Source organism: Coturnix japonica, chromosome 21, assembly GCF_001577835.2.
Source record: "Coturnix japonica isolate 7356 chromosome 21, Coturnix japonica 2.1, whole genome shotgun sequence".
In the NCBI taxonomy this organism is placed as follows: Eukaryota; Metazoa; Chordata; class Aves; order Galliformes; family Phasianidae; genus Coturnix; species Coturnix japonica.
The window spans coordinates 1723105-1748682 of record NC_029536.1 but is presented as its reverse complement, the minus strand read 5'-3'; the positions used below and the strand labels follow the sequence as shown (position 1 = coordinate 1748682).

General features: G+C 45.0%; 1 protein-coding gene across 1 annotated transcript; it reads left to right on the top strand.

Moving 5' to 3' along the window:
• The first annotated feature begins 390 nt into the window (after positions 1–390).
• MIB2 (mindbomb E3 ubiquitin protein ligase 2) lies at positions 391–24447 on the top strand. The gene is made up of 20 exons (XM_015882185.1): positions 391–524; positions 909–1041; positions 8090–8440; positions 8677–8848; positions 12872–12978; positions 14320–14514; positions 15247–15389; positions 15495–15602; positions 15891–15995; positions 16389–16551; positions 16857–16990; positions 18476–18624; positions 19026–19182; positions 19423–19577; positions 19751–19877; positions 20139–20369; positions 21296–21474; positions 21658–21842; positions 22257–22322; positions 23041–24447. Exons 3-20 carry the CDS (start codon positions 8194–8196, stop codon positions 23280–23282), a joined length of 2865 nt encoding a protein of 954 aa, XP_015737671.1. The 5' UTR covers positions 391–524; positions 909–1041; positions 8090–8193; the 3' UTR covers positions 23283–24447.
• The last annotated feature ends 1131 nt before the right edge of the window (positions 24448–25578 follow it).

Genomic DNA, 25578 nt, shown 5'->3' with positions numbered 1-25578 from the left:
AGCAGCTGCCATGCTGTGGCTTTTCCCTCAGATTTTTGGTCATTTTAGTCTTTCTAAGTGCTAAGCGGTGCCTGTGGAGCCCTTTGGAGCTCTAGGACTATCTGATGGCACACCGAGTCCCCACATAGAATCACACACGGCCCTTAAAGCAGTTAATTCGCCCCACAATCTAACACTGAATGTTTTAACTAACGCCCCATTGGACACACACTGACACCCACCTCAGCACTGAGGCGCGCTCAGTTCACCTCAGGCGAGGCTTGGCGGGCCCGACCCGCGCCGCGGGGCTCCGCGCGCGCTGCATGATGGGATTTGTAGTCAAGCGGCGCCTCCCGAGAACCGGGCAGCGCGCGTGGAGAACTACATATCCCAGTGTGCCCCGCGGCTGTCAGCGCGGCGGGAGAGGCCTGGGCGGGGCGCGCCGGCGGTCCCGGGGGAGCGGGGTCGGAGGAGCCGCCGCTGTAACAGCGGGTCGGTCCGTTGTAGCACCGGGTTGTTCCGCTGCTTCGGCCGCGGCCCCGGCGGTAAGAAACACCGGGACGGAGCTGCCGGGAGCGGGTGGGGGTTCCGTGTGTGTCCGGGCTGAGGTTACCTCAGTGAGGTGTGCGGGCACCTCGCGGCCTGGGCGGCGCCGCGGCCCTGAGGGGGAACATGGACAGCGGCGGAGGAGCCGTGTTGGGGCTGCGGGATCCTGGAGCGGGCACGGAGCCCACGGGGCTGCAGGGGAGGCCTGAGGCCCAATGGGAACCGCATATGGGCCCTATGGGAACCGCATATGGGCCCTATGGGATCCGCATATGGGCCCTATGGCTTGTGGGGCCGCGGTTGGTGCCCATCCCGGGGGTCCATATCCATTGCTGCCCCCTGTCTGTGCTGTCACCTGAGCGTCTGTTTTCTTCTCTCCTCAGGCCGGCGGAGCGGGTCAGCGTTCAGGCTCCTGCACCGAGAATGAATACGGGAAGGACACAAACGCGGCCGTCGATTAAGGACAGCGGCTGTCTGAAGGGCTCAGCGGGTTTTGCTGTCTCTCCTCTCTGTCAGGTCTGTGCCCGTTTATTTTCTTCCCTTTCTTTCTTCCACTGGCGTAGGTTAGCTCAGCTCTCAGTGGCTGCTTTGCTTTCTGCTGTGTTCAGCTATGGCTGATCCTGTTGTGGGATGTCTCTACTTGCTCCTGAGTGATTTCTGCTTCTTTTCCTCTGGATGATCAGTGCTAGCTGCCCCACAGGCTGTGAATGCAGCTATTCCCTGCTCTGAAGCAGGTTCTGTAGTGATGTCCTCACTTGCTACTGAGAAAACTGACTGAGACATTACAGCTTTATTCCTGCCGTGCATTTTCTATCACTGGAGCATATACTGTGTTATGAATATAACTCAGAACTTTTTTTTTCCTACCCCCCTCCATGTCTCTGTGATCTTTGTCAGTTCAGAAAAGATGGCAAATAGCAGTGACAGCAGAGGCCAAACTTAAAGGAGATGCTTCAGTTGTATTGCAAGCAGTGTGTGCATTTGGTCTGATTTTCTTGCTGATGCTCAACTCTAGAACTTGCTTTCTTGAGTAAGAATAAAACGAGAGCCTCATTTACTGTAAATAATGCACATCTGTGTCATATTGATTGCAGAAATCCTATACAAGAAGGCTTCAGTAGCCTTGGCAGAGCTAGTGAGCTGCGTGCCTGTATGGGATTTGCTTTATGCTCTGAGTTACAGCTGTCTACTTTTGTATCTAGAGCACATAACACTTACTGGGCCAGTGATGTTTCCCTTCATGAAGATCTTCCTGAAGGTGGCCAGTTAATTTGGCAATAGATGGCATATCAGGTGACTCGTGGTCCCGTAACTCCTGTTGTTGTGGTTGGTATTTGGGAGTGGAAAGGAACTGCTCTGCCTATTTGATTGTTTTGATTCTTATCAAAGCTATAGTTCCATTAGCACTGGAGAGCTCTTCTGCTGCAGAAGGGGCTGGGTGTGTGTACTTCAGTCAGGTAAATAACAGGCTGGAATGGGGAGGGACATGTATCTGCTCAATAATGGGCAGATTCTTTTCCTTGGGAAACTTACAGAATTTAAATGTTTCTGCTCCCTCTGTAGTTTTGTTTGAAATATCCCAGAATAGGGAGCGAGTCTTCTAGCATTTAGACCAGCTGAATGTGGGAAGAGGCAGCAGTGGAATTGTATCTGTACTATCAGGACAGTAAATGGCTTGATCTTGGACCTTGATCCACGTTCTTCCTTGTTATCTTTCTTTATTTTTTTATGTATGTGACTATGGGTCAGGTTCTGGAGAACAGAATGAGGATATACGTTCTATTGGCTCTGTCACCAATCCCATCCATAACCGTGGCTCCAATTTCCATTTCTAAAGCCATCCAGAGCTGAAAGATGACATCTGTGCTCCTAAAATGTGCAGAATTGTAAGAGAATTGGTGTATGTACTGACCCGCAAACCTTTATTGAGTACCAGGAAGGAAAGTAACAGCTTACTAGTCAATTCATTCTGCTCCTACGCAGCTGATGTCTCTCTAGCCAAAGGCATGTCAGGATAGATTAGACTTAAACCTTTTGATCTGCTTCCAGTGCACAGAAAGGGTGAGTTCTAGGCTGGAAAATGGCAGGAGTGCAATGTTGACTGTTATAAAAGCCTGAAGGAGAATCTGGAGGTTAGTAGGATGAGCTCTCAAGGCTCAGCAGAGGTTCACATGGTTTTATGCTGCAATTTGCTCAATGCAGGAGGATTCTTTTCATTCTAAAAAGTTGGAGAAAGTTTTGTTCTCAGATGGTTCTTGATCCTGTCGAATCACCACTGAGGGCACCTGAATCTAAAACCTACAAATAACCATCCTACAGAATCATAACAACGTGTTTTCTCCAATTCACTGCTCAGCCCACTGTTCAGCCCCATCAACTTGATTTCCGTGTTCCCTTCTCCTGTTGATTCTTATGCGTGCAGTAATGTTAGCATCCTGGTTTTTAATGTCTTGCTAGGGGAAATAACTGCCGTTCTGGACAGACAAGGCAGTTGTGTAAGTAGATTGGAGGTCTGTGAATTTTTAAGTTAATGAATCCTTGTTTTCATGGCAAAATAGGATTTGACAGCCAGTGTGAAGGACACATCAACCTAACTTTGCCTAGGGCTCAGCACCACCTGCTAGAGGTCAGGTACTCCTGCCTCTGAGAAATATCAGACCAATGACTAAGTAAGAGCACAAACAGGAACAGAAGAAAGGAGAGATTTCTGGACTTGGGGATATGATTCTGTGTGGTTCTGCATTTTGAAGCAGTTGAAAATAAGGTTGGGAGGGATTTTCCTGAGGCAGCTGAGCCCATGCTTTGCCACAAGGCGCAGTTAGCTACATCTGAGCCATTCCTAATAGATGACTTGAGCTCGTTCTTTAAGTAGCAGAGATTTTTCAGTTTCCCTGGATGGGCTGTATTTGGTTTTATGAAATACGCTATTGAGGAAAAAGTAGATTTTGCTCAGCTCCTGAGCTTTTCGAGGCTTTAGGCAGCAATCTGCAAGCTGTCAGCTTCAATTAAAGCAAATGGCTGGAGCTGATATGTTTTTCTCCCTCCTGGAGAGAGCACAGTTCATCAAAAGCCAGAAGGAAATTTCATCAGGCTCATGAGCAATTATCTTATGGGATGTAATAAGAGATGCACTAGATGCCCAGTGTGAACTTTCACTTATAATCACTCTTAATTCTCCAGTGAGCAGATGTGCACTGATCCCACCAATCTGAAGACTGAAGTTTTTGTGCTCAGTGGAGGGAAATAGTTTCGTAGCATTGGGCTGATGGTGACGTGTAACTCAATGTCAGGCATGTCCGTCTTGACAAAAGGTCCTCCACCTCCCTGTGGTCCATTGCAGCATCTACTGTGGGAAGCTTGTGGCAGCTGTTGATTTTTGGTTGACCTGTGGTGTCTCCTGGAGATTGTTTTCTCATTTGTAAGGGCTAAAGTAAATATTGACCTACTTGCAACTCAGTATTCCGTCAGCGTAGTCTGTTAGTCAACACTGGGCTGATTCATTAAAAATACAGTTGTATTTCTGCTGCTGGTGGCAGGGAGTGTGGCTTACTCTGCCACTTTCTTTTTCACTCATTATTTCACACTAAGGAAATCGGGTCCTCCTGGATTGAGGTTGTGCAGATGAGTGCTTAGATTTCAAGGCGAGGAGTCAAGCTTCTTATAGAAGGATTTGCACAAAATTACTGTTATTATGAACAAAACATTAACAAAGCTGCTGCTGCTTTTAAGCCAGTATCCTTTATGAAGCTGGAAGAATAAATAATAAATGGGTATGATGACCACAGAGAGCACAGCATGAAAGGGAAGGCAACGTTCTCGTCTTGCTCAGTACAAGAATATGATCAGTATGAGCTGAATGCAAAGTTCAGCTGAGACAGAAGGGATCACCAGGCTGGTGTCTGTAAAGGACAAGTGTGGATTGCAGAGGTGAAATGCAGTCAGTGGGACTGTCCTTAAGCACACAGCCTAGCAAGTTATTTTTAGTGTTTCCTCGCCCCGTGTCCCAGTATTTCAGGATGTGTCCCTGCTCTTTCACAAAACAATTACAGTGGAGTTGAAATGACAAGATGTTAATCCCCGAGCAAAGGCATATTAATGACCTGCTTTGTTCTGTTTATGTAATACGGTTAAATATACTTTGAGAGCAGGTGAGGTATGGGCTATGGAAATTGTTTAACCTCACTCAGGCTTTTTCATGGTTGATGGGTTTTAAAAAGCAGCTACCCTATTTTTAAGTTTTCTTTCTGCTGAGAATAGCCTTTCAGTAAGGATGGCTTCATTTAGCTGATAGTGAGACTTTACCCACGGAAGCATCATCTGCTCTTCTTTTCCTGCTCTGTCCCCTTCTGGTGGGCTAAGGAGGAATTTCATGAATTTAGTCTAATTCTTGCTGGTTAAATTTGCTACAGAGCGGCTGAGATGGTGCCATGGTTCTAATCTGGAAGATCTGGTAGTGCTGGGAAAGCTCCCAGCTTGTGTCTGCTGAGCTGTGGTCGGGCACTGTGGTATTTCTTGGCTCTCTCTGCCCTCTTTGTCTGAGCCACTGGAGATGAGGACTTGGAAATGCCTTCTCAAAGCGGGGCTGTGTTACACTTCAATAACAGATACAGAGTAGAGCTGGGTGAGAGAGGTGCGGCCTTCACTGCCTTAATCTCCAGCATTGCTTCTGTTGCCTTAAGCTTTCTTTCATCTTCTAGGATATAAACCAAGCCAAATCCAAACTGTGTTTCAATTGGAGTGTGCTCACTGTCTTGGCCATCTGTTCTCTGCTCTTACCAGTAGGGCTTGGAAAGTAAAAGAACCGCTCTGTTACAGTGTTCAATTCCTGCTTGCCTAACTTTGCAACTCCGTCGCCATCCTTCAGTCTCAGTGGATAAACAAGACGTGATCTGACAGAGCTGCTCTTTGTGTGAGCATGGGCTGTGGAATGAGATCTGGAAAACAATAAACAATGAAAAGAGTCTGGCTGTGTGCTTTTCCACATCAACAAGTGGGAGTGGTGCTGTGTTATGAGGCAGCGTTACAGCCCAATGTTTGTAAAGTAATAAGGTATTGTAACAGCTATTCTGAAAGCAAAACATCTTACTAATGTGTTACAATGTAGGATTAGTCCTTATACCAGAGATACATTTATGGGTTATTAGGGTTTTATGTGACCCTGTCAGCAGTAGTAGGGAAGCTGGTTGAAAACAAGAGACTGTCTGAGCTGAGATAGTAAATGTGGCTCTGAAGAAATGGGAGAGAATTAGAATATATATTTCCATATGGGGCTCAGTATGAACAGACTGAAAGAGCAGAACTTCAGACAAGGTAAAAAGAGAAGACTCAAAGGCTCCTTCTGCCTTCTCTGTTTCACAGTGAATTAAAGGCCGTGGAGACAGCTGAGACACAAGTTGCTGCAGCCAATTTGATAAACTCAAGCTCATGGTTAGTGGTTTTTGTTGCTGCTGTTTCACACCTTTATGAGAACAGAACTCGGGGCAGGGTCATGGGCCTCAAAGCAGGATGTATTACTCCTTGGATCCGCTACTAATTAAAATAAGCTTCTTTACCCACCTCCCAGTTGTGCTGAGGATGCAAAAGCTTAAGTTCTCTTACACATTGCATGGTAAAAGGTTATGGGGAAGAGTGGGTTTGTGGCTACGTGGCACAGCTGTGAGCGCAGTGCAAACACACGAGGTACTGAGCAAACAGACAGTGAGCTTTGGGCAGTGTCCATGTGCCTGGTTTTGTCAGGCAAAGGACAGAGTGTTTTCTCCTCCCAGCAACGTTACGTATTTTGTGTCCCTGACTGGGAATTTGTGGAGGGAACCTTGGCTCCTGCAGCAGCTGCCCAGGCCCCTGGGGTTCACCAAGGGGAGGATTTCACCCTCAGCTGCTGAGCTCTGTGCCTGCTGTTCGCAGGTGCCATTGGAGCATTCATTTGGATGAAACAGGAATGTTTGTCGTGGTCTTTTTTGTTTCTCTCTGATAATGAGATCTTCTATTTCTGAGATGGTAACAATCTCATGAGGTTTTAGTTTCCTAAAAGCAATGAATACTGGTGTGCTTCGAACTCAGCAATATTGCATCCACCTCCACAGAGGGATTGGAGATGAAAGCGTTGCCTGAGGCGTCTGTTTGCAATGATTAGAACCGAAGATGCCATGAAGTTCACAAGGACATCTGCTTTTGGTGCTGCTTGCGTGAGAGGTGTTGGGATGTCACAGCGATGCGCAGCAGAAAAAGCCTGAAGCTAAAGCTGCTATAGCTGAACAGAAATCAGGCTCGCTGCATGTTAGAAACTCGATTTTGCATCACATTACTCCTCCATACATTCAGAAGGGGATGTTTGGCTGGAGGAAGGGTTTATTTTTAGGCCTCGGTGGTTTCTCTTGCTGTATTGGTAGGCGGTTGTGTTAACTGCATGTCACATGGCACAGAGCTGCAGCTGCATCTGAGCACACACGTCCTACCAGCTCAGCTGCTCTGTCAGCCCTGGCTGTGCTTCCTCTGTGCTGTGCCACTTGCTGACATTGGCTGCACGTTTGGAAGCGGCACAGTTTGGCCGTTGGCTCTCTGTTCTTCTGTTGTGTGTGAGTTTTGGTTTTGTTGTTTGCTTTCTTTTCATATTTCAGAAGATTGTGGATGTTACAGATGTTTTTGGCCATCTCTGGGTCTCCCTCTCAAGATAAAACGTTGCTGGAGCAGATTGTTCCAGAAGTCTGAGCAGCAGCAATGGCCCTCAGTACTGAAATTCTCCTGTCTCAGTACTGTATTCCCCTGTCTTGTTCTAGTAAAGAGATCTGTGAACCTATAAACTGGCCTTTGACAATCGATTTGATTTAATTCAGACTTGTGGATGTGCTGCATTCTTGTGCTATTCACCTCATTTACTGATTGTCATGACAACAGTAGGAAGGGCTGTCCTGAGCTGCTACTGATCCCAGTCTGCATCAGCTGCTCACCCCCTCTTGTTCCTGCTATAGCTTACATTGATAAATGGCAGCAGAGTTGCTCACACCCCTCACACCCAATGCTCTGCAATGAATCTTTGGGTTTTTGGTGCAGATTTCTCTGTGCCTGTGTGGTCTGGCTAATTTGCACATCCTTCCATGTGTGTTAAAGCTGTAAGGGTGCGTGTTTAAATAAAATCCAGGTTTCTCTATTCAGCAGGTCAGGCCTGTTCTGGAGCCTGGTCATTCTGAGGAGAAGAAAATAATCTCTTGCATTTATTTATTGAGTTATTTCTGTGGGGTTGGTGTTAAATTTACCCCAATACTATGAAGAAACACGACTTCCGATTTGCTCACCAATGCAGCTGTATGGAAGGCAGTCAGATGGATCTCAGTTATGTCATTACTTTACTCTGCGTTTCTTTTGATGGTGATTACAGCAGAGTGGGATAAATACTTCGAGATGGGATTCGAGTTCTTTGTGTTTAGGAAATCTAGAAAACCTGCTGGCCCTGCTAACTCGGCATGAGTTTGTGTATGTGTTTGGAATGGCATCTACTTGCCTTGCTGCAAAAGTTATTGCTGTGATGTGTTGGATGACATCACTGAATCTTATGTTGCCTTTGCAGGTGTGCTAAAAATGCAGCAGAGGGTGCTGGGTGCGATGCTGTTGATGCTGTCCGTCTCCAAGGCCGCCTCCATGAAGGAGTTCTGAGGGTTGTTGTGCAGAGCAATGGACTTGGACCCCTATGCCAGCATGCAGGTTGGGATGCGGGTAGTTCGTGGAGTGGACTGGAAGTGGGGCAGCCAGGACAATGGTGAAGGGAACGTTGGGACTGTGGTTGAGATTGGTCGGACAGGCAGCCCAACCACCCCGGATAAGACTGTGGTCGTGCAGTGGGATCAAGGCAACAGAACCAACTATCGGACTGGATTTCAAGGAGCTTATGACCTTCTTCTGTATGATAACGCACAAATAGGTAAGTGTGGCATGGAAATGGAGCATAAACTCTAGTGCTGTACAGCCACCTGTACCAGGTATAACACTGGCTAGCACGTGAGCTTTTTGCCACTGTTTGTGGACTGATGCCGAGCAGCAGTAAAATACTTTAGTTTTTTTCCCCTTAAAATATTCTACTACAGTTCTGACAGCCTTGTCAGCCTGATTTCTCTGAAGTTCATGTGGGGTTATGTCCCTTTGTTTCTGTTCTGCTAGGTGTCCGTCATCCTAACATCATCTGTGACTGCTGCAAGAAGCACGGCATACGAGGGATGCGGTGGAAGTGCAAGATGTGCTTTGACTATGACCTGTGCACACAGTGTTACATGAACAACAAGCACGACCTGTCACATGCCTTTGAGCGCTACGAGACAGCGCATTCACAGCCGTAAGTGGTGCTTGTAGGGGGAGGCCCGTTTACTGGGTGATGCTGCTGTCCCAGGAGATGGTCTCTGAGCTTTAAGGCTTGTGTTTATCCACCAGATTAGGATATTTCCCGAGCTTGTGTTAATATCACAATCCAGACAGATCCTATTGTGAAATGAGCGTCATGATTTCCACTGTGTGTGTTTAGTGGAAATATATATGTGTATTTTTTACTCTCAGTATTATAGTTAACCCTAGGTGGTTGCTCAGGGGTGTCTCTTTGCTTCTCTTGTTTGAGTTCTGGACTCAAGAAAATCTGTGAGATGCTGCATCTTTGGGCTGAGCAATGCTGCAGAAATTGGTTCGTTTTCTGAGGAACCTGGATGGCAAAAGACATAAATAAGCCTTGAAAAGAAAATTTGCTTTTCATCTGACCTTATCCAGGATGCTGCTTTAATTAGGTAGTACACTGCTTGCTGCCAGCGTGAGAAGAGAGTGTGGAAGGCTGCCAGTAAACCTGCCAGACCTAGGATTGTCCTGTGTGACTTGTCTGACTTTGCCAATACACTGCAGCACCGCTCTGGAATATTGCCTGCAAAACATCTAAGCACTGCTGGGTTCTCTGGAGGAAGTTTTTCACTAAGACATTGCTACATGTTAGCAGGAACTATCAGGCAGCTAATAAAAATAATTAACAAAATAATCCCTAAAGCTACAAAACACACGGGGGACACAAAGTGAGCCTGTCAGATGCCAGCACGGCTTTTGGGAGACTTGGAAAAGGGGAGAGTAAAAACCAGGTCTGAGCTGCAAAGACACATTGCCCCAGGCAATGCAGCATCCTTTTCAAAGAACAAAACTTGCTTACTTATGAATCACTGAAGCCTCAGTGTTGTGAAGATCCTGTTGCTTAGATCATTCATCTCCATTTTTTCTTGCTCAATAATGTACAAGTGAGAACCTTTGGCAGCTCCCCAAAGACTATAAAGCTGCATATTTAAAAGCATGGTCACTGCTGTGTGGATTTGGCTTTTCTTGTTGCGTTCTTGTTGTTGTTACCTGCAGTTGTTTGAATGGCTCTGCAATACAGCACTGAGATCTTTTAGAGATCATGTGGCCCTCACCTCCTTTCTCCAGCAGAGAATGGCAATCTTATGGTTACTGAAATGAGGACATGAACAGCCTCAAGCACAGTGCTGTGTGCTTTCAAGACTTGGACAAAGTGCTGTGCAGGGACTATGAGAGCATTACTTAGTAAGAAAGCTTATGCGATTGGGGTGGGACATCCCAGCAGATCCGACAGCATCCCATAATGATGGGACTACTTACAGATGTATCCCCGTGCTTAATGATTGTATCCCCAGTTGTCTATCCTATTAAGCCCTATGGAGTGCATCTGTGTTCCAGAGCTTTCACATCCACTGTCCTTTTAACCAGAGATCAAGAGCTGGAACTTGGCAGGTTTTCCCTGGTCTCATCCCTTTGTGAAGAGATGGACTACAAGCGTGGATCCAGTGTTGTAACTGCTCCCATTGCTCATCTGTTGAAAGAGGAAGGCAAGAACTCTGGCAGGACAGCTGCAGAGATGACACTGAGCTGCTGCCACCTGCACACTCATTGCCATCCTTACCCCATGACACCTGTGCAGCTAAACATAGGCACGACCAACAAGTACCTGTTTGTAGCAGCTCACTAATCCCAGGGTCTTAAGAGGCCTTAAGTCCAGACAGGCACTGCAGAGCATTGCCAATCAGTTTTCTAAAGAGGTTTTGAAGACACCGTTACCTGAAAGCTATTTTGGGTCTTAAATGACCTACTTTGAACTGCTGGTAGTGGGAAGTATTGATTTTTGTAGATTTTTGCCATTTGAATTTCTCCTCCTGACGTCTGGCAATTGCTGGCATTCTTTATTGATCTTATTTGATTTGCACCTTATGGCTTAATTCTGAGTGTGGCTTTCTTTCTTTATTTAAAAGGCTGGGCAACTCAATTTCATTGTTTTTTTTTCATGATCTTTTATCCACTTGCTGAATTTTGTATGCTTAGTAATTGGAAGGTAAGTCAGGCTCTGTAAGCAAGACAGCAAAGCAAAACTCACCAGGTTTTTCACAAGCAAGTGTGTGCAGCTTTAACAGCCCAGCCTTCCTTCCTTCCTTCCTTCTGTGGTCACTTATAATGAAAGCCTGGGCTAATGCTGGAGCCCGCCATCTGTCAGAGCATCCTTTATCCTTTGCTGGAAGTGCTTCAGGAAGGCTTTGTTAGGGAGGATTAGAGAATCTGCATTTTCTTGTGTTGATGTCAGTTTTTACCTGTAGGTTCTGCAGGATCTTTATGCCTGTAAATCCTATCTGTAAAGCCTGGATGATGCTGTTTTGCTAACGTGGCTCTCAGTGATGTGAGATGTAAACACCTCAGTGAGAATTGAGCACAGGCAGAGTATCAGCAGGGGGTGGTTCCCAGCGAGCTGAAGAGATGAATAGCTTCATTCTGTACGGAACATGTTCCCAAGTGTCTTCTGGACTCCAGAGTAATTTAATATCATTGGAATTTGTAGGACAGAAATGACTGCAGACTTTGAATGGCTGTAATAATTAAAATTGTTATTAAAGGCAATATTGCAGTCATTAAATTTATCCCTTGGGTATTTCTGCAACACGCTAATAACTTTGGCTCTTGTCCAGCATTTGGAGGAAAACATGCTGAATTAAATTAAAACTTAAGATGTGTTGGCTCAGGGCATCTGGATCTTGTATCATTCTTCTGAGCTGCTGGTCAGTAATGAGGTTCAAGACATGGTCAGCATTGGAGTGGGATAATACACAAATCCATGCTGGTTTTGAAACCAGTCTTGTAGCAATGTGTCCCTTTTTAAGGCACAGATATGACACAACCATTCAAAAATATGGTCATCTTCCTCCTCACATAGGGCTGTGATCTGGGTAATGTGAAATAAATTATTGGAAGAACATGTGTATAATCTCCCTCTTCTTAAATACACTGGGATGTAAAGGGATGTAAAGCACAGGTAGGAGATATGTTAGCGAGTTAAGAAAGGTAAAAGACTTAGGCTTTTGATGGATAAGTAAACAATGAGTTCAAGCATAAGCTTTTTATCCTTCTGAGTCTCCACCTTCTCTCTGGAGGCATTAGATGGGAAATGAACACAGTATTCTGAGGCCAGCCCTATTCCTGGTAGGCTCCCCCCCTCGCCCTGCAGAGCAGCTGCTGTGGCTGGGAGTTGCTGGGAGCCTGTCAGGACGAGATGGAGAGTTAAGGGTATGGATTGCAGCACCTCTGCAGTCACCTAGAAAAGCAGATTGTACCCTAGGAGACCAAACCAAGCAGGTCAGTGAGGGCTTTAGTGGCTTGGTATCTTACAAAAAGCGTTCTGCTAAGGAACAGAAACTAAGAACAGCACACAGAAAGACCAGCAGAGAAGTCGCTGTAACGCTATGGGAGTTGGAAGCTGCTTTAACAGGACGTCAGACCCCCTGTTTACTATCACGTAGGTAATTTTTTTTCCTCAGTTTCCTTAAGATCAGTGCGTGTGCTTGAGATACAGACTGCTGGGTAGATAAAGGTCTTTGTTATCCTGGAAACAGTCTAGCCATAACGCTACTCTAATCTGCTCTGCTTTTCAGAAAGTGAATTAGGCTGTGCGGTCTGCAGCTTAAGTTATGAAATGTGCTGAACTCCTCACGACTGAGCTAAGAGACTGCTTGAGCCATTAATGCTTTCATGCAGTGTACACTGTAGTAACACCCATAGACTTTGCCTTAAAGTCACAGTGGGATTCGAGAGCTGCTGGAAGTCGGTATATTACTCACTAGTTGTCTCTGTGCTATCAGTGCAACAGTACCTAAGAGTTCTGACCTTCCTGCTGAGACCAGCTTGTAGCATCAAAGTCTCTTTTATTTTAATTGCTTTTTTTCATGATTTACATGTTTTTCAGAGCTCAAGCCATGCTTTGCTGTAAGTATGGAGCAAAGCTTTATAGAGTCGAAGTAGCAATAATCAATTTGTTTTCTCTTATTTTGTTTTTCAGAGTCCTGGTGAGTCCTCGACAGAATCTGACTCGCATCACGTTAAAAGGGACTTTCCAGGGGGCTAAAGTAGTACGTGGCCCAGACTGGGAATGGGGTAACCAGGATGGTAAGCTGCTTTTGAGATGGCCTATAGAGACTGTTAGACTATTTTCCCCTTGTTTTTGCCAAATTGCTCATTGAAAATGCATGTTCTGAGCAGTAGCTCTTAGGGGAACTGTTCAGATGAGGCAGATCTCTGTCCTTTAGCGAATGAAACATTATTTATTGTATTTGTTTAGAAATGTATCTGTGATGTACTGTATGCGTTCATTCAGGGTGTGGAAGTTTTGCTGCTCCCATTTCATAGATGTAAATACTCATGGGAGCCATCCTGAAAGGTTTTATATAGAGCTGTAAATGTACACCATGTTACAAGGAAATAAAGGCCTCTCTTCTCCTGAAAGAGCTTCCACTGAGTGGGAATTGAGGTTTGTCTGACTTTGTGATAGTATTTCTTTTTCCCATGGAAGGCTTTGGAATATTCTTATTTGGACACTTAAGAACAGTGAAGAGGAATAGTCTTTGACGTGGAGCACTAATGGAGAATTATCTGTTATTGTTGCTGGAGATGGTTTCTTTTTTTCTGTGTGAATTGTAACTTTGGGCTGAAAATGCAGAGGTAAAGTGCCTTTACTAGAGCTGTTCTTGGGGTATAATGACTGCAACTCACTGACAACAATTTCTGTGCAGTGCTTTAAGGTTATGACAGTGTAGCTGTGTGTTCCTGCTCTGAGTTTTGTACATACTGTACTGTTTACAGCTTCATTTTCCTCTTGATAATTGAGTTGCAAGTCCAAAGGTTCCACCATTTACTGCAGCTCTGTGGTTCAGTGGAGGACTTGATTTACTTGTGGAGTCTGAGAGCAAAAGAGGCTTATGCTCAGTCCAGCTTATCCATTATTTTGAGATCAGATCAACATTTACATGTCTGAGACTTGTGTTGGTTGTGATGGTCGTGACCTGAAAGCAGCGCTGTGTGCAAAACAGTTGAGGGGGAATATAAGGGCAGGTGCTCAGCTGTTCTCCATTGATGCTGCCTTTTCTTTGAGCTGTCCCCATCTGCTGTTTGCTCTTCAGAACTTAGATTCCTGATAGCACCAGCACAGCAGCTCTGATTCCATTTAAGGAAGGAAGGTATAAGCAGTGACAATATGTAGCCTTGCAAACTCTTGACACTGGGTCCTGGTAAAGGTGTGTATTAATTACAAGACCTTGTGTGTCTGTGTTGAAGACAGTAGCATCTAGTTGAGGAATGTGATTGAATCCTCCACCTCACAAGTACTTCGGAAGGATTAAAGAATTGAGCAGATCTTACAACATCATGTTTCTGTTTTGCCACAGTTTGGTGCCATGACTCTGGGAAGATTCAAGCTGGATATTATTTTTTCCTCCCTCTTCTTTATACCAGGTGGTGAAGGCAAAACTGGTCGTGTGGTTGATATTCGTGGCTGGGATGTAGAGACTGGACGGAGTGTGGCCAGTGTCACATGGTCTGATGGCACCACAAATGTCTACAGAGTTGGACACAAGGGAAAAGTGGACCTGAAATGTACTGTGGAGGCATCCGGTGGCTTCTACTACAAAGAGCATCTCCCAAAATTAGGTGCGTGGGTACAATTCTGTTACTTGCATTGCCATTTCCTGACACTGAAGCCCATTTTGCTTGGAGTACAGGACATGAGAATGTGGCTTTAGAAAACTTCTGCGTAGCCTGTGCTTTAAAAAATACGTATTTGTGAACATACTGTTTTATTTCAGGGTGTTTAACAAAGTTATTTGTCCTTTCAATGGTAAGGTCACATAAGATCATCAGATGCCCAGAGCTGTATCCCACAGGAGGGCCCCAAGGGTCTTCTGTCAAGTCATGATAGTGAAGGTCTGTGAAATTCCCATGGGAATGCCTGCATCCGAGAGCAAAGAGTTTGATTCAAATGTCAGCTTTGTTAATTCAAAGAGAAGAGAACTCGTTCTGAGCACTGTGTGAGTGCCCACTGAACAACGGTTTGGGTGACTGCATTGCTGAGGACAGTCACTGATGTTTGACAGGACAGGCTTCATCCAAACACATTCTCTTCTGGGAAGGGACTAAATTGTCTTCTCAGAACTACCTCATGTTTAATTCATACCATTATCAAGTAAGAACAAAGTCTTTGTGACCTACATCATGCTGCCCCATAGAGTGTGTACAGCATGCTCTACAATTAGATAAAAGGTTTTGCTTTATCTTGCACCCACTGAGCCTTACGTTAACGTGCAAACCATTTTACAAAGGCAGGCGAGACATAAAGTTTATGACTACATCCTGTATGTATGTGGATGGTGTCATTCTCTTTAGGAAAACCAGCTGAACTGCAGAGGAAAGAAAGCACAGACAGGCATCCATTCCAGCACGGGGACAAAGTGAAATGCCTGCTGGACATCGACATCTTGCGGGAGATGCAGGAGGGCCATGGGGGCTGGAATCCTAAAATGGCTGAGGTATGCTACAGCTTGCTTTTATTCTCTCAGCACATTGTCAGTCACTGTCTCAGAATGCAATTTATGTAGGGATTTTTCTCTGCTTTTTTTTCTCCCCCTCCAAAGTTCATTGGCCAGACAGGGACTGTGCACAGAATCACAGACAGAGGAGATGTGAGGGTCCAGTTCAACAGTGAAACCCGCTGGACTTTCCATCCTGGTGCTCTGACTAAGGTATGTACTGAGAGCTGAGCTTGGCCAGAATAAAACACTGCAGGGAATAGCTGTCAACTTAGCGTGCTGTGTTAGGGCACAGTGCATCTCCAACGAGTGTCAAAGAAATATACTGCTAGTATTTCCTGTGCTAAGAGTGTTAACAACTGATTTTTGATAATTTAGACTTATATCTTCATATATATTAATGCATGTATGTGTGTATTTATTGATTTATAGATTTATGTTTTGTTTTGTTTTTCTTTTTTGCTTAATCTCTCCAAAACTTATGACTTTATTTTCTTGCAGCTCAACACCTTTTGGGTTGGTGATGTTGTCCGAGTGATTGATGACATGGAAACAGTGAAACGATTCCAACCTGGCCATGGGGAGTGGACAGACGAAATGGCACCTGTGAGTTATGCATCACTTCCAGGACTGTCCAGCAACTCCCTCGTTTTTTCTCAGCATTTAATAATGGTGACTGGGCTCAGAGTAGTTAAAGGCACAGAGGAAACCTTTCCTAATCTCAGTTCTATCAGTTCTTGGTTTGTTGATTCATCAGCCTTTTCCAGATATTTGTAGTTTGTCTGGGAAACCCTTTTTATGTACAACCAATAACAGAGAAACTGCTGAGAACTTTGTGGCATCCTTAAAGTGGGAGCTGTCTGTGGGTGTTTTAGTGTTTCTTTTCACACTGCAGGGGTGCTGCCTGCAAGACCTCTCTTAGGAGCACTGCATTGGTTCTGAGATAAAAAGCATAACTCATCTTTCCTTTTAAAAATCATTACTGTCCTTTAATTGCAGACTCTGGGGCACATTGGCAAAGTGATCAAAGTGTATGGGGATGGAGATCTTCGAGTGTCAGTTGGAGACCAGTCCTGGACATTTAATCCAGCTTGCCTGACAGCCTATCAGAGAGATGAGGAAGCAAATCTCATGACGACAGAGAATGCAAAGGAATCAAAAAGTGAGATAGCGAGAATGGAGATGTCTGGATTGTTGGGGGTTGAAAATGTTTGTTGTGGTTGTAATAAAAGCACTACACTTTCCACAGTTTTAAATTCCAGCTACATGTTCTTCCCTTGATGAAGCTCCAAAACCAGTCTGTGCCTTAATTGATTCTGCCTAAATGTTTCAGTTTCTTGCTCTATTCTGCTGCATTTCCCTGCAGGAGAAAATTAATGCTTGAAAGCTTGTGTAATGTTCTGAGGTATTTTTGTGCTCATCCAGGATGACTGTAGTTAACCTGTGTCTGTTTTTGTTCCTGTCCAGGCACTTTGATTACTGTACTGGAGAAACTGTTGTCTCAGAAGACGGAATCAGACCACGCGGGGTGTTTGGTTATTTGGGCAGCACTCAACAATGCAGCCAAAGTCCGGGAGCTCCTTCAGAAGTATCCAGACAAGGCAAGTTTTGAAGACATCCTCAATTTTTACTTTTTGATGTGCTTTAAAATGAGATCATAACATTTTGTATTTGAATGAGCGGAGGAGTGGGAGAGAAAGGATAGATTGCTCAGACCTTGTGTTACATTTCTCAGCTGTCCTACATGGACACTGCAGCTGTAGAATTAGTGCTTCATGTATATACAAAGACAATAGCCAGATGTGCAGGAATCAAGGCCCTGTTGGAGAAGAAAGCAGCAGGTTGTGTGTGACTGAATGCATCTGTCCTTACGTGACCTTGCTAAGTAGAACTGTTGGAAACAGGAAAGAGAAAAGCTGCCCAGATTCTGATGCTGTCTGTGCAGTGTCCTTATCTGGTGTCTGACTGGAGCAGGGAACCGGACTTGGCTTGCTGGAACAATTCATATTCTCGCAGTGTGCCAAACTGTTAGGAACCCATCTACTCATACAGCTGCTTTTTCAAGCGCTCCATTGGAAGGTTCCATCTCCATCCTTATTTATGAAGTTAATGGGGGTTCTGGAGGTAGGAGGAGCTGAACGTGCGTGATTGTTTTCAGATAAGAAAGTGCCAAGAGTCTGGAATGCCTTGTTACTCTTTATTTCTCTTAGATATCTATTTTATATTTTATTTCTATTCTGGTATGCACCAAGGAGAGGCTCATCACTTCATAGTGCCAGTTAGAATTGCTTGCCTAGGGCTTTCCAGCTTATCAGCACTGTCTTTCTTGTGTAAATGTAAGAATAACACAGTGGTCTCTAAAGCCTCCTTGCTGGAGCAACTCACCCATAGTTATGAGTCTATCAAGGGAAGCCTTGCCTGTCCTGCTCTCCTGATTGCTGCATAGAACCAGCTGCAAGGAAGAATAAAGCTGTTCTGCTTGCCAGTCAGCTGAGGTTCTGCCAGCTCCTCCATCTCTTCTCTTTAGCCTCCTGCTGATCTCAGTAGCTCCCTTTCCTTTTTTTTTTTTGTCTTGCCATTCATACAGCCTCTTTTTGTTCTTCAGTCCCTTTAATTTTGTGAGAAATCTCATTGCAGCACCTCGACACTGATTTACCCTCCAGCACCATGCCCGGTAAAGTACCTGGAGTAACATTAAGCAATGGGGACTTGGCATTTTCGAAGCCAATTTGATCTCCTCATGCATTTTCCAATTAGAAAAGGAATAGTTGGCTGCAATGTCAAGAACTATTCTGCTTGCAGGCATAGAGGGGTTTGGCATCAGTGCTGCAATCAGAGCCCTGGCTTCCAGCTCTGCTTCATTCTCCTTTCTCGATTAACGTGCTCTCCTCTTCCCCCTTAGGAATATTTAGGGAGAAAGTCAGCCTTGTAGTTGATGTACATAAAGCAGAGCCAACAGAGCACAGATTCTGCTCAGTATTTCTGAGCACACCACAGTTCTGCAGCCAGTGACTGTCATCCTGCTGAGACTGAACTCAAGGCAAGGTCTTTCCTTGACGTTTGCTATATCTCTGTCTTCCCTGTAGGTCGACAACAAGAATCAGGGCAGGACTGCACTACAGATCGCCTCCTATCAGGGGCATTTGGATGTTGTGAAGATTTTGCTGCAGGCACACGCCACTGTCAATCTGAGGGATGAAGAGGGGGACACAGCACTGCACTATGCAGCTTTTGGGTAGGAGATCTTTTCTTGCACTCTGATACGAGACTGAAAGGGCTAAAAAAGGGCACTCCTAGATGCACATAAACCACCTGTGTGCGGCGTGTGAGAAGGGGAAGAGGGTGACTTCTTACATTTACTTCATTAGAAATTGGCCCATAAGCTTCAGGACTACAAATACACTAATTCAGTCCACAGCTAAGTCAGTTTCTGTGCTATAAAATTTGTGAGGAATCAGATCAAGTGATGTGTGAGGTTAAGTTGGTTGGGATTAGTTTGATTTGTTGCCTGTTGTAAGCCAAGAATTCATTACTGAGAGTGGGAGATACTTATTGATTTAAATCAGACTGTTTTAAAAGGAGGTGGAGTGGTGCAAACATACATTGACTCTGTCTTACTCCTTGCCTTTAAATCAGAAACCAAGCTGATGTTGCCCGTGTGCTTATTGCTAAAGGAGCTGGTGCAGACCTGTTAAACAATGCAAAGTGCACAGCTTTGTATGTTGCTGTCAGTCAAGGATTCACAGAAGTGGTGCAGGCCCTCTGTGAACTCAACTGTGATGTCAACCTCCCAGTAAGTTTTGGGTTCCTTTTGGTGTTCTGTGTGTGATGATGTTTTTTCTTTTGTTTCTGGAGTGGGTTGGGGGGAGAAGATGCATCTTTTGTCTTGCATCACAAAACTGCTCTGCATGACAGTGATGTTTGATCTGGAGTTAATGTGACCTGGAAGACTGTATATGTTCCTGTCTTGCACAGTGTACTTAATTGGACCCTCTTAAATAAACCTATGTTCTGCTTTGGTGTTCATTTATAGGATTCTCATGGAGACACCCCCCTGCATTATGCTATCACTGCAGATTACAAAGTCATCATTGAGATTCTCACTGAGGTACCCAACATCGATTTCACTGTCCAGAACTGCCAAGGCTTCAATCTGCTCCACTATTCTGCTCTAAAAGGCAACAAGCTGTAAGTGAATGAACATCACATCTGCCAGCTCAGTTTGAACAGGCCCAGTGCTGCTTCTTTAAATGTAAAGATCACTCATCACTGCTGATCAGCAGAGGCAGGCCTGTTTCTTTTGCATTGCTTTCCTTCTTGATTGAGTAACTTCTATCTCTGGTTTACCTCCTACACTACAGAGCCATAAAGAAGATTCTAGCAAGAGCTCGACAGTTGGTTGACTCCAAAAAAGAAGATGGCTTCACTGCCCTGCACCTCGCTGCTCTCAATAATCACAGAGAAGTGGCAGAAATTCTAATCAAAGAGGTAAGGAGCAAAACAAATCCCATACTTTCTCCTAGGCACTGCTGAGTTAATGCTGTGTGTGGTATAGAGGTGTGTTGGTCATGTGGCCCAGATGCAGAGGGCTGAAACATAGAACATTATTTTGGAGGTACTTACATTTCTGTCCTGAAGATGGAGTTGAGAGCTGGGACATCAACAAGCAGCACAACTGCAGTACTCTTATTCGGTCAAACTCAGCAGCAGCAACAGCTCCTTTTGTCTGATTCAATTCTTCTCTTCAAGGGTCGCTGTGATGTCAATGTCAAGAACAGCCGGAACCAAACACCTCTGCACCTCGCTATCATCCAGGGACATGTAGGGCTGGTACAACTGCTGGTCAGTGAAGGTAGTGATGTAAATGCTGAAGATGAGGATGGGGACACGGCCATGCACATTGCCTTGGAACGACAGCAGCTAATGTCAGTCCTGATGGAGAAGCGTGAAGGGGAGATGGGGTCATCCCTGTTTTCCAAGGTGAGCTGGGAATAGGAGAAAGTCCAGCACTGAGGGCAGGAGAATGCTTGATGATTGTGGAATGAACTCTAAATAGGTGGAGGAAGGCAATGAAATAGCACAGAGTCTGTCCTGTTAAGGCACATGGAAGCAAACAGTCTTGCTTATAGGAGAATAGATTGGTTGAGAGTATGCTCAGCTTCCCATAATGCACCAATTTGTCCTGTAAATGTTTTTGTCAGTATTGCGTGACATGGGAAAGGTCACGAATCTGCTCACAGAGCCAAGAATCTTTGGGTTTAATTCATGCCCCCGAACCACAGAAATTCATTTCTGTCTGATGGCATGGAAAATAAGAGGCCAGCTAAACCACAAGCACCCCAGTATCTGCTCTTCATCTGCAGATGTGTGAGAGATGAGACATACCATATATGATGAAAGCTTTGTTGTTCTAAAGCCTGAACTGGATTTATCTGTGTTACACCATATTCATGGATGTATGATATCAGGCCATGGCTGAAGGACATGCCCATGTCTTTCATGTCAGCAGAAAATTGTTTTTGACTTCAGATGAGTTTGGGATCATGTGCACACAAGGTTGGCCTTTTAAATAGCTACCATTTCAGGTTCCACATGCCAGCTGCCCATCAGCTGATATTCACTGTGGTGCTTTCAATATACACTTTGTAGCTCTTGTCTGCTGACTGAAGAAGTGAATACCCCTTACTATGGGCAGTAATGATCAGTACCAGTTGGGACTTGTTTTATGCCCACTTGTTCCAGGAACACAAGGTTTGAATCTGCTGTTTATACACTGAAGGATCATCTTGCATTTTGTGAATGCAAAACTGTGCTTTCAGATAGTCACTATGATGATTAATTTTAAACTTGGTACAGCTACGTAACAGAATCTTTCTATTAACAGTGTGTTTCTTAATGTATTTTAGCTGCAGGCTTCTGGCTTTCTTGGAAACACAGAGCTGAATGTTGGGACTGCAATTGCGTGTTACTTAGCACAGGAAGGAGCAGATATTAATTATGCAAACCATCGGGGAAAGTCTCCTTTAGACCTTATTACAGACGGAAGGATTGTCCAAATCATCAAAGACTTCTCGCAGAAATTCAGGTAAACAGTGTCCTGTGGAATAGCTCCCTGTCAGGAGGCTGAGTTGGTCTCACTAGTGCAATGAAGATTGATAAGTTTGTGCTACCTGAGCATCTGCATTTTTGTCTTCACATGGAATTGTTTGCCAGGGATCAAAACGATTTTATCAGCTCACTGAATTTGATTACATGTTCTCGGTTGCAGGGAACAGCAGGTTTCTTCAGACTGCTCAGCCATCACCTGCAGCCTTCGCCGCGTGCACACCACCCCCAACACAATGACCAACCTTAGTGTCTCAAGTGTGGCAGTCCCCACAGAGTGCCTGGTCTGCTCAGAGCTGGCCTTGCTCATCCATTTCTTCCCATGCCAGCACAGCATTGTGTGTGAGGGTAAGTCCGTTCTGTCTTTCTTTTCCTTTCCTGTTCTGCCACGTAGCCTCCCTGATTCATAAATCAGAGTCTGTTGGGATGCAAAGCTGTCCATGAGCTGGAACAGCCCCAGCATGATTTCAGCACTGTCACTGTAGATGGAGTGTCCAGAGCCACAGAATGGAGAGCTGTATGGCATCCATAGCACAGCAGTTCTGGCAACACAGAGCATTGAGAAGTCGTGTTGTGTTTGCTACTGCATAGGATAGACTGAAGTGAGAGACGAGGATGTAGCTCAAAAATAGAAGGCAGTGTCCTGATTTCCATCTCTTGATTATCCAGGGAGTCCTCAGGCCATGTTCTCGAGTCTATTGTCTTCCTATTGTTCTTGCAGCAGTGGGCTTAATTGTATCACTCCTTCTATCATTTTGGTAGAATGCTCCAGAAGAATGAAGAAGTGCATCAAATGTCAAGTGACAATAACCAAAAAACTCAAGCAAGGTATGTTTGCTGTACGTGTTTGTCCCAGCAGCAATCAGTGGTTCTCAGTGGGGGTAAAAAGCCCAAAACATAAGAAATAGAGTTAACTTATTTTTTTTGCAGGAGTGGGGGAGGAAAGGGGATCTGGTACCCATAGCATTAGTGTTAAACTCGTCCTTCATGGAATCAGGTTTTCTGTCCTGATGCCTGGACAAAAGCACAGAGGAACAGGGTCCAAGGATCTCATTAAGGTCCACTGAATTCTGTGCATAGTGTTGACTGTAGGACTCTGCTTCGTGTAGCTGCTTCTATGCATGTTGATGTAGGTGATGTCAGATGGTTTCTTGCTTCATACCTCGTGTGTCCTGAAAGACATAAGGGGAAAATTAAATCCAAAGTGTAATCAAGGAGGTTGAAAGAACACAGTACTGACATCAGTGTGAGGATTCATGGACTGTGTGGCAAAACGTCATAACCAGCTTTGAAAGCTTTTACTTAAAGGTAGCACCAACATATTGCAGAGCAGCAAGGCAGGAAGTATCAGACAGCTTGGATTAAGCAGCAGAAGAGAGGAAAGCACCACTGGCCAGTTGATAAAAAGCATCATTTCAGGCTATCCAGAATCCCTGGATAAGGACTGAACAAACTGCTGCTCTTGGAGTGACAGTCTGGTTAAGGAGACACTGCATGAGACAGAGCACAATAGCAACTAACTCTCCCTGCTCTCCCACCCCTGCAGACAGCACCGAGGTGGAGTGCAGCCCCAGCTCTGAATCCACAGATCAGAGGAAGCTCATGGAGGAGCTGCAGAACCGCTACCGGCAGATGGAAGAGCGCATCACCTGCCCTATTTGCATCGATGACCAAATCAAACTGGTCTTCCAGTGCGGACATGGCTCTTGCCCAGACTGCAGCACAGCCCTTACTGTGTGCCCCATCTGCCGGCAGGCTATCCGGGAGAGGATTCAGATCTTTGTCTAAGGATATGCTTGCTTCCCTTTCTGTTCCCACCTCCTTTACATCCTTTTTGTTTGCATTTTAGATGAGAAGCGCTGCTCGGTCTGGCTACCTGCAAAGCCATTGTGAAAGAGGGGGGGAAACAAATGTGACTTAGGTGAAGGGGTGGGAGTGTCCTCCACTTGTAGCACTGTAAGGGCAAGGAATGGTGCTGGAGGGCAGGCAGCCACCTCACCTTGTGCTGCCTGTCCTTTGGAAAGACACGAAGTAAAGAACGCTGAGCTGTCTGCTGGAGGCAGAAGAGACTTTCAGCCCAGAGGCCAACAGACGTTTGGAGTTTGGAGTGCTCCAGTGACTGCATCGTGTCTAGTGCCCTGCAGTGTCAGACTTGCAGCCTTTCGTTGCTCTGAAGGCGATGCTGTAGGAGGATGTACCTTCTACCTCGGCAGGTAAAGCGTTTGCTTGTGCTTTGTGCAAGGAGATACCGGAGATCAGCCGTGGCCATTGGTTTTCCTTGCTGCCTGTCAGTGGTAGGGAGGTCATGTCCTACGACAGCATGCTCTCTGAACGAGCACTTGAAGGCTCGACGAGATTTGGACTGACAGACAAATGTGGCTGTGATGAGATCCTAGAGACAGAGTGTGTGTGTGCCTTAGAGATAAAGTAGTGAGCACTGATTGGAGAAAATACGTTGTTACAACAAAAACTTCTCTAAGTGACACTCTTCCATGTTTTCTTTTTTTGCACAACCGTGCGTTCAGAGACTCCTGAGCTTTCTAACCATGATGCCAAAGGCAGGTGTTCAACGCTCCAATCAAAGTGTAAAGAAAAACAGAGTCATAATTAAGAAATGAGAAGGGTTTTCGGTTTTCGTTTCTTTGTTTTGCAGCAGAACTTAATAAAATAAAATTATATTTTCCTGAGCATTAAAATGAATGTACAAACAGTAGCTGAAATGTGGATCTGGCTGTACTTGTGTTTTCCAACTGTCTGACTGAAGAAATATTACCTGGTGATTCTGTCCTGTAAAGTTACTGTTGGCAGAAGTGGCCACCTGTAGGGTGTGTATGTATCCATATGTGTTTGCGTGTGTGGTGTACATCTTTAATGACACAATTATACACAAGTGATGCTGTTTGTTATACCTTGCAAGCACTATTTAAGAAAAGAAAAACCAACCAACCAACAATACTGTGTTCCTCTGCTATCTTTCTTCGTTAGCAAAGAGATGGCAAGTATTTGAATGGATGGAATCCTTGTGCAATATGTGGTAGCTATGGATATGGCTGTTTCTTCTTCTCCATCCCTTAGTGCTGTGAGAAAGCCCTGGGTCAGAGCTCTGGTTCTTATACATGTTCTTTCTCCAGATGCTCATTTGAAGGTGTCATCATTAAGGATGTATTTGACATAGAGTTTGAAGAGAGGTGAGGAGATGGCACAGCAATGGGTAAATGCTCCTTTAAAAAGCAAAAGGCAAATGCAGCTGTTAGTTATTCAGCGTGGATAGAGAATAACTTTGTTTCTTACTAGTTGGTTTCTCATAAAGACTGAAAGGTCTTTTGGAAATGAGATGTGGAGCTCCATGTTTTCTGTGGGTCTTCTGCCTCCTCCCAAAATGCAGCTCTGCTGGTTTTGACAGGGAAAGATCTTGCTGAGTCTTTGTGGTATAAAACCTTAAACACGGGGCAGCAGCTGAGACAGGTTAATGCTAAAACTAATGGGCTTTATGTAATCCTCCTAACTGAAATGTCAGCTCGCATTTCTCAACTGACCTACAAAAGCAGGAGGTTTGTTCTTGCCATTATACAGGCTCTCCTGGTTGCAGTTTTTCTGCAGTCTTCAGGGTTGCTGTGAATGCTTCTCAGTGCATCCTCAGACTCTTAGTGTGGACCCTGCTGCTTTATGCAGCCTTGGCCATCACTTTCAAATGGCCACCATTGATTTTATTTGCTCTGATCAGCCTCCAAATGAAGATGTTCCTTCTCAGTCTCCTCTTATGGAGGAATTTATTTGCTTCCTTTAGAATACAAAGGAGCTGATGTGCTTCTCTCCTTGTTTGTTCCCTTTTAGCAAAGCCTCAGGAAACGCTTCATAACAAATCTGACCACTTTTACTTTCTTAGTTTTTTATTCATGCTGTCACTTAGTTTTTTCCTGGCAGGTGCTGTGCTAATCCAGCTGGGAGGCTGGTATTTGAGTTGGCAGCCGGTCTCATGAGCAGGCTTTTCTTGCAGCTGGATTTTCATGGAAAATTGGTTTTGTAAACCTGCCATTATTCTGGGCAAAGTGAGGACACGAGTTTGCAGGGAGCGAAATCCTGT

What these genes read in the sequence shown, in the direction of transcription:
- MIB2 (XM_015882185.1), top strand. Translation starts at nt 8,194, where the DNA reads ATGGACTTGGACCCCTATGCCAGCATGCAGGTTGGGATGCGGGTAGTT. An exon ending in ATCCTGGTGCTCTGACTAAG is followed by an intron (nt 15,603 to 15,890) that starts GTATGTACTGAG and finishes ATTTTCTTGCAG; the next exon opens with CTCAACACCTTTTGGGTTGG. An exon ending in ACTGTGATGTCAACCTCCCA is followed by an intron (nt 19,183 to 19,422) that starts GTAAGTTTTGGG and finishes GTTCATTTATAG; the next exon opens with GATTCTCATGGAGACACCCC.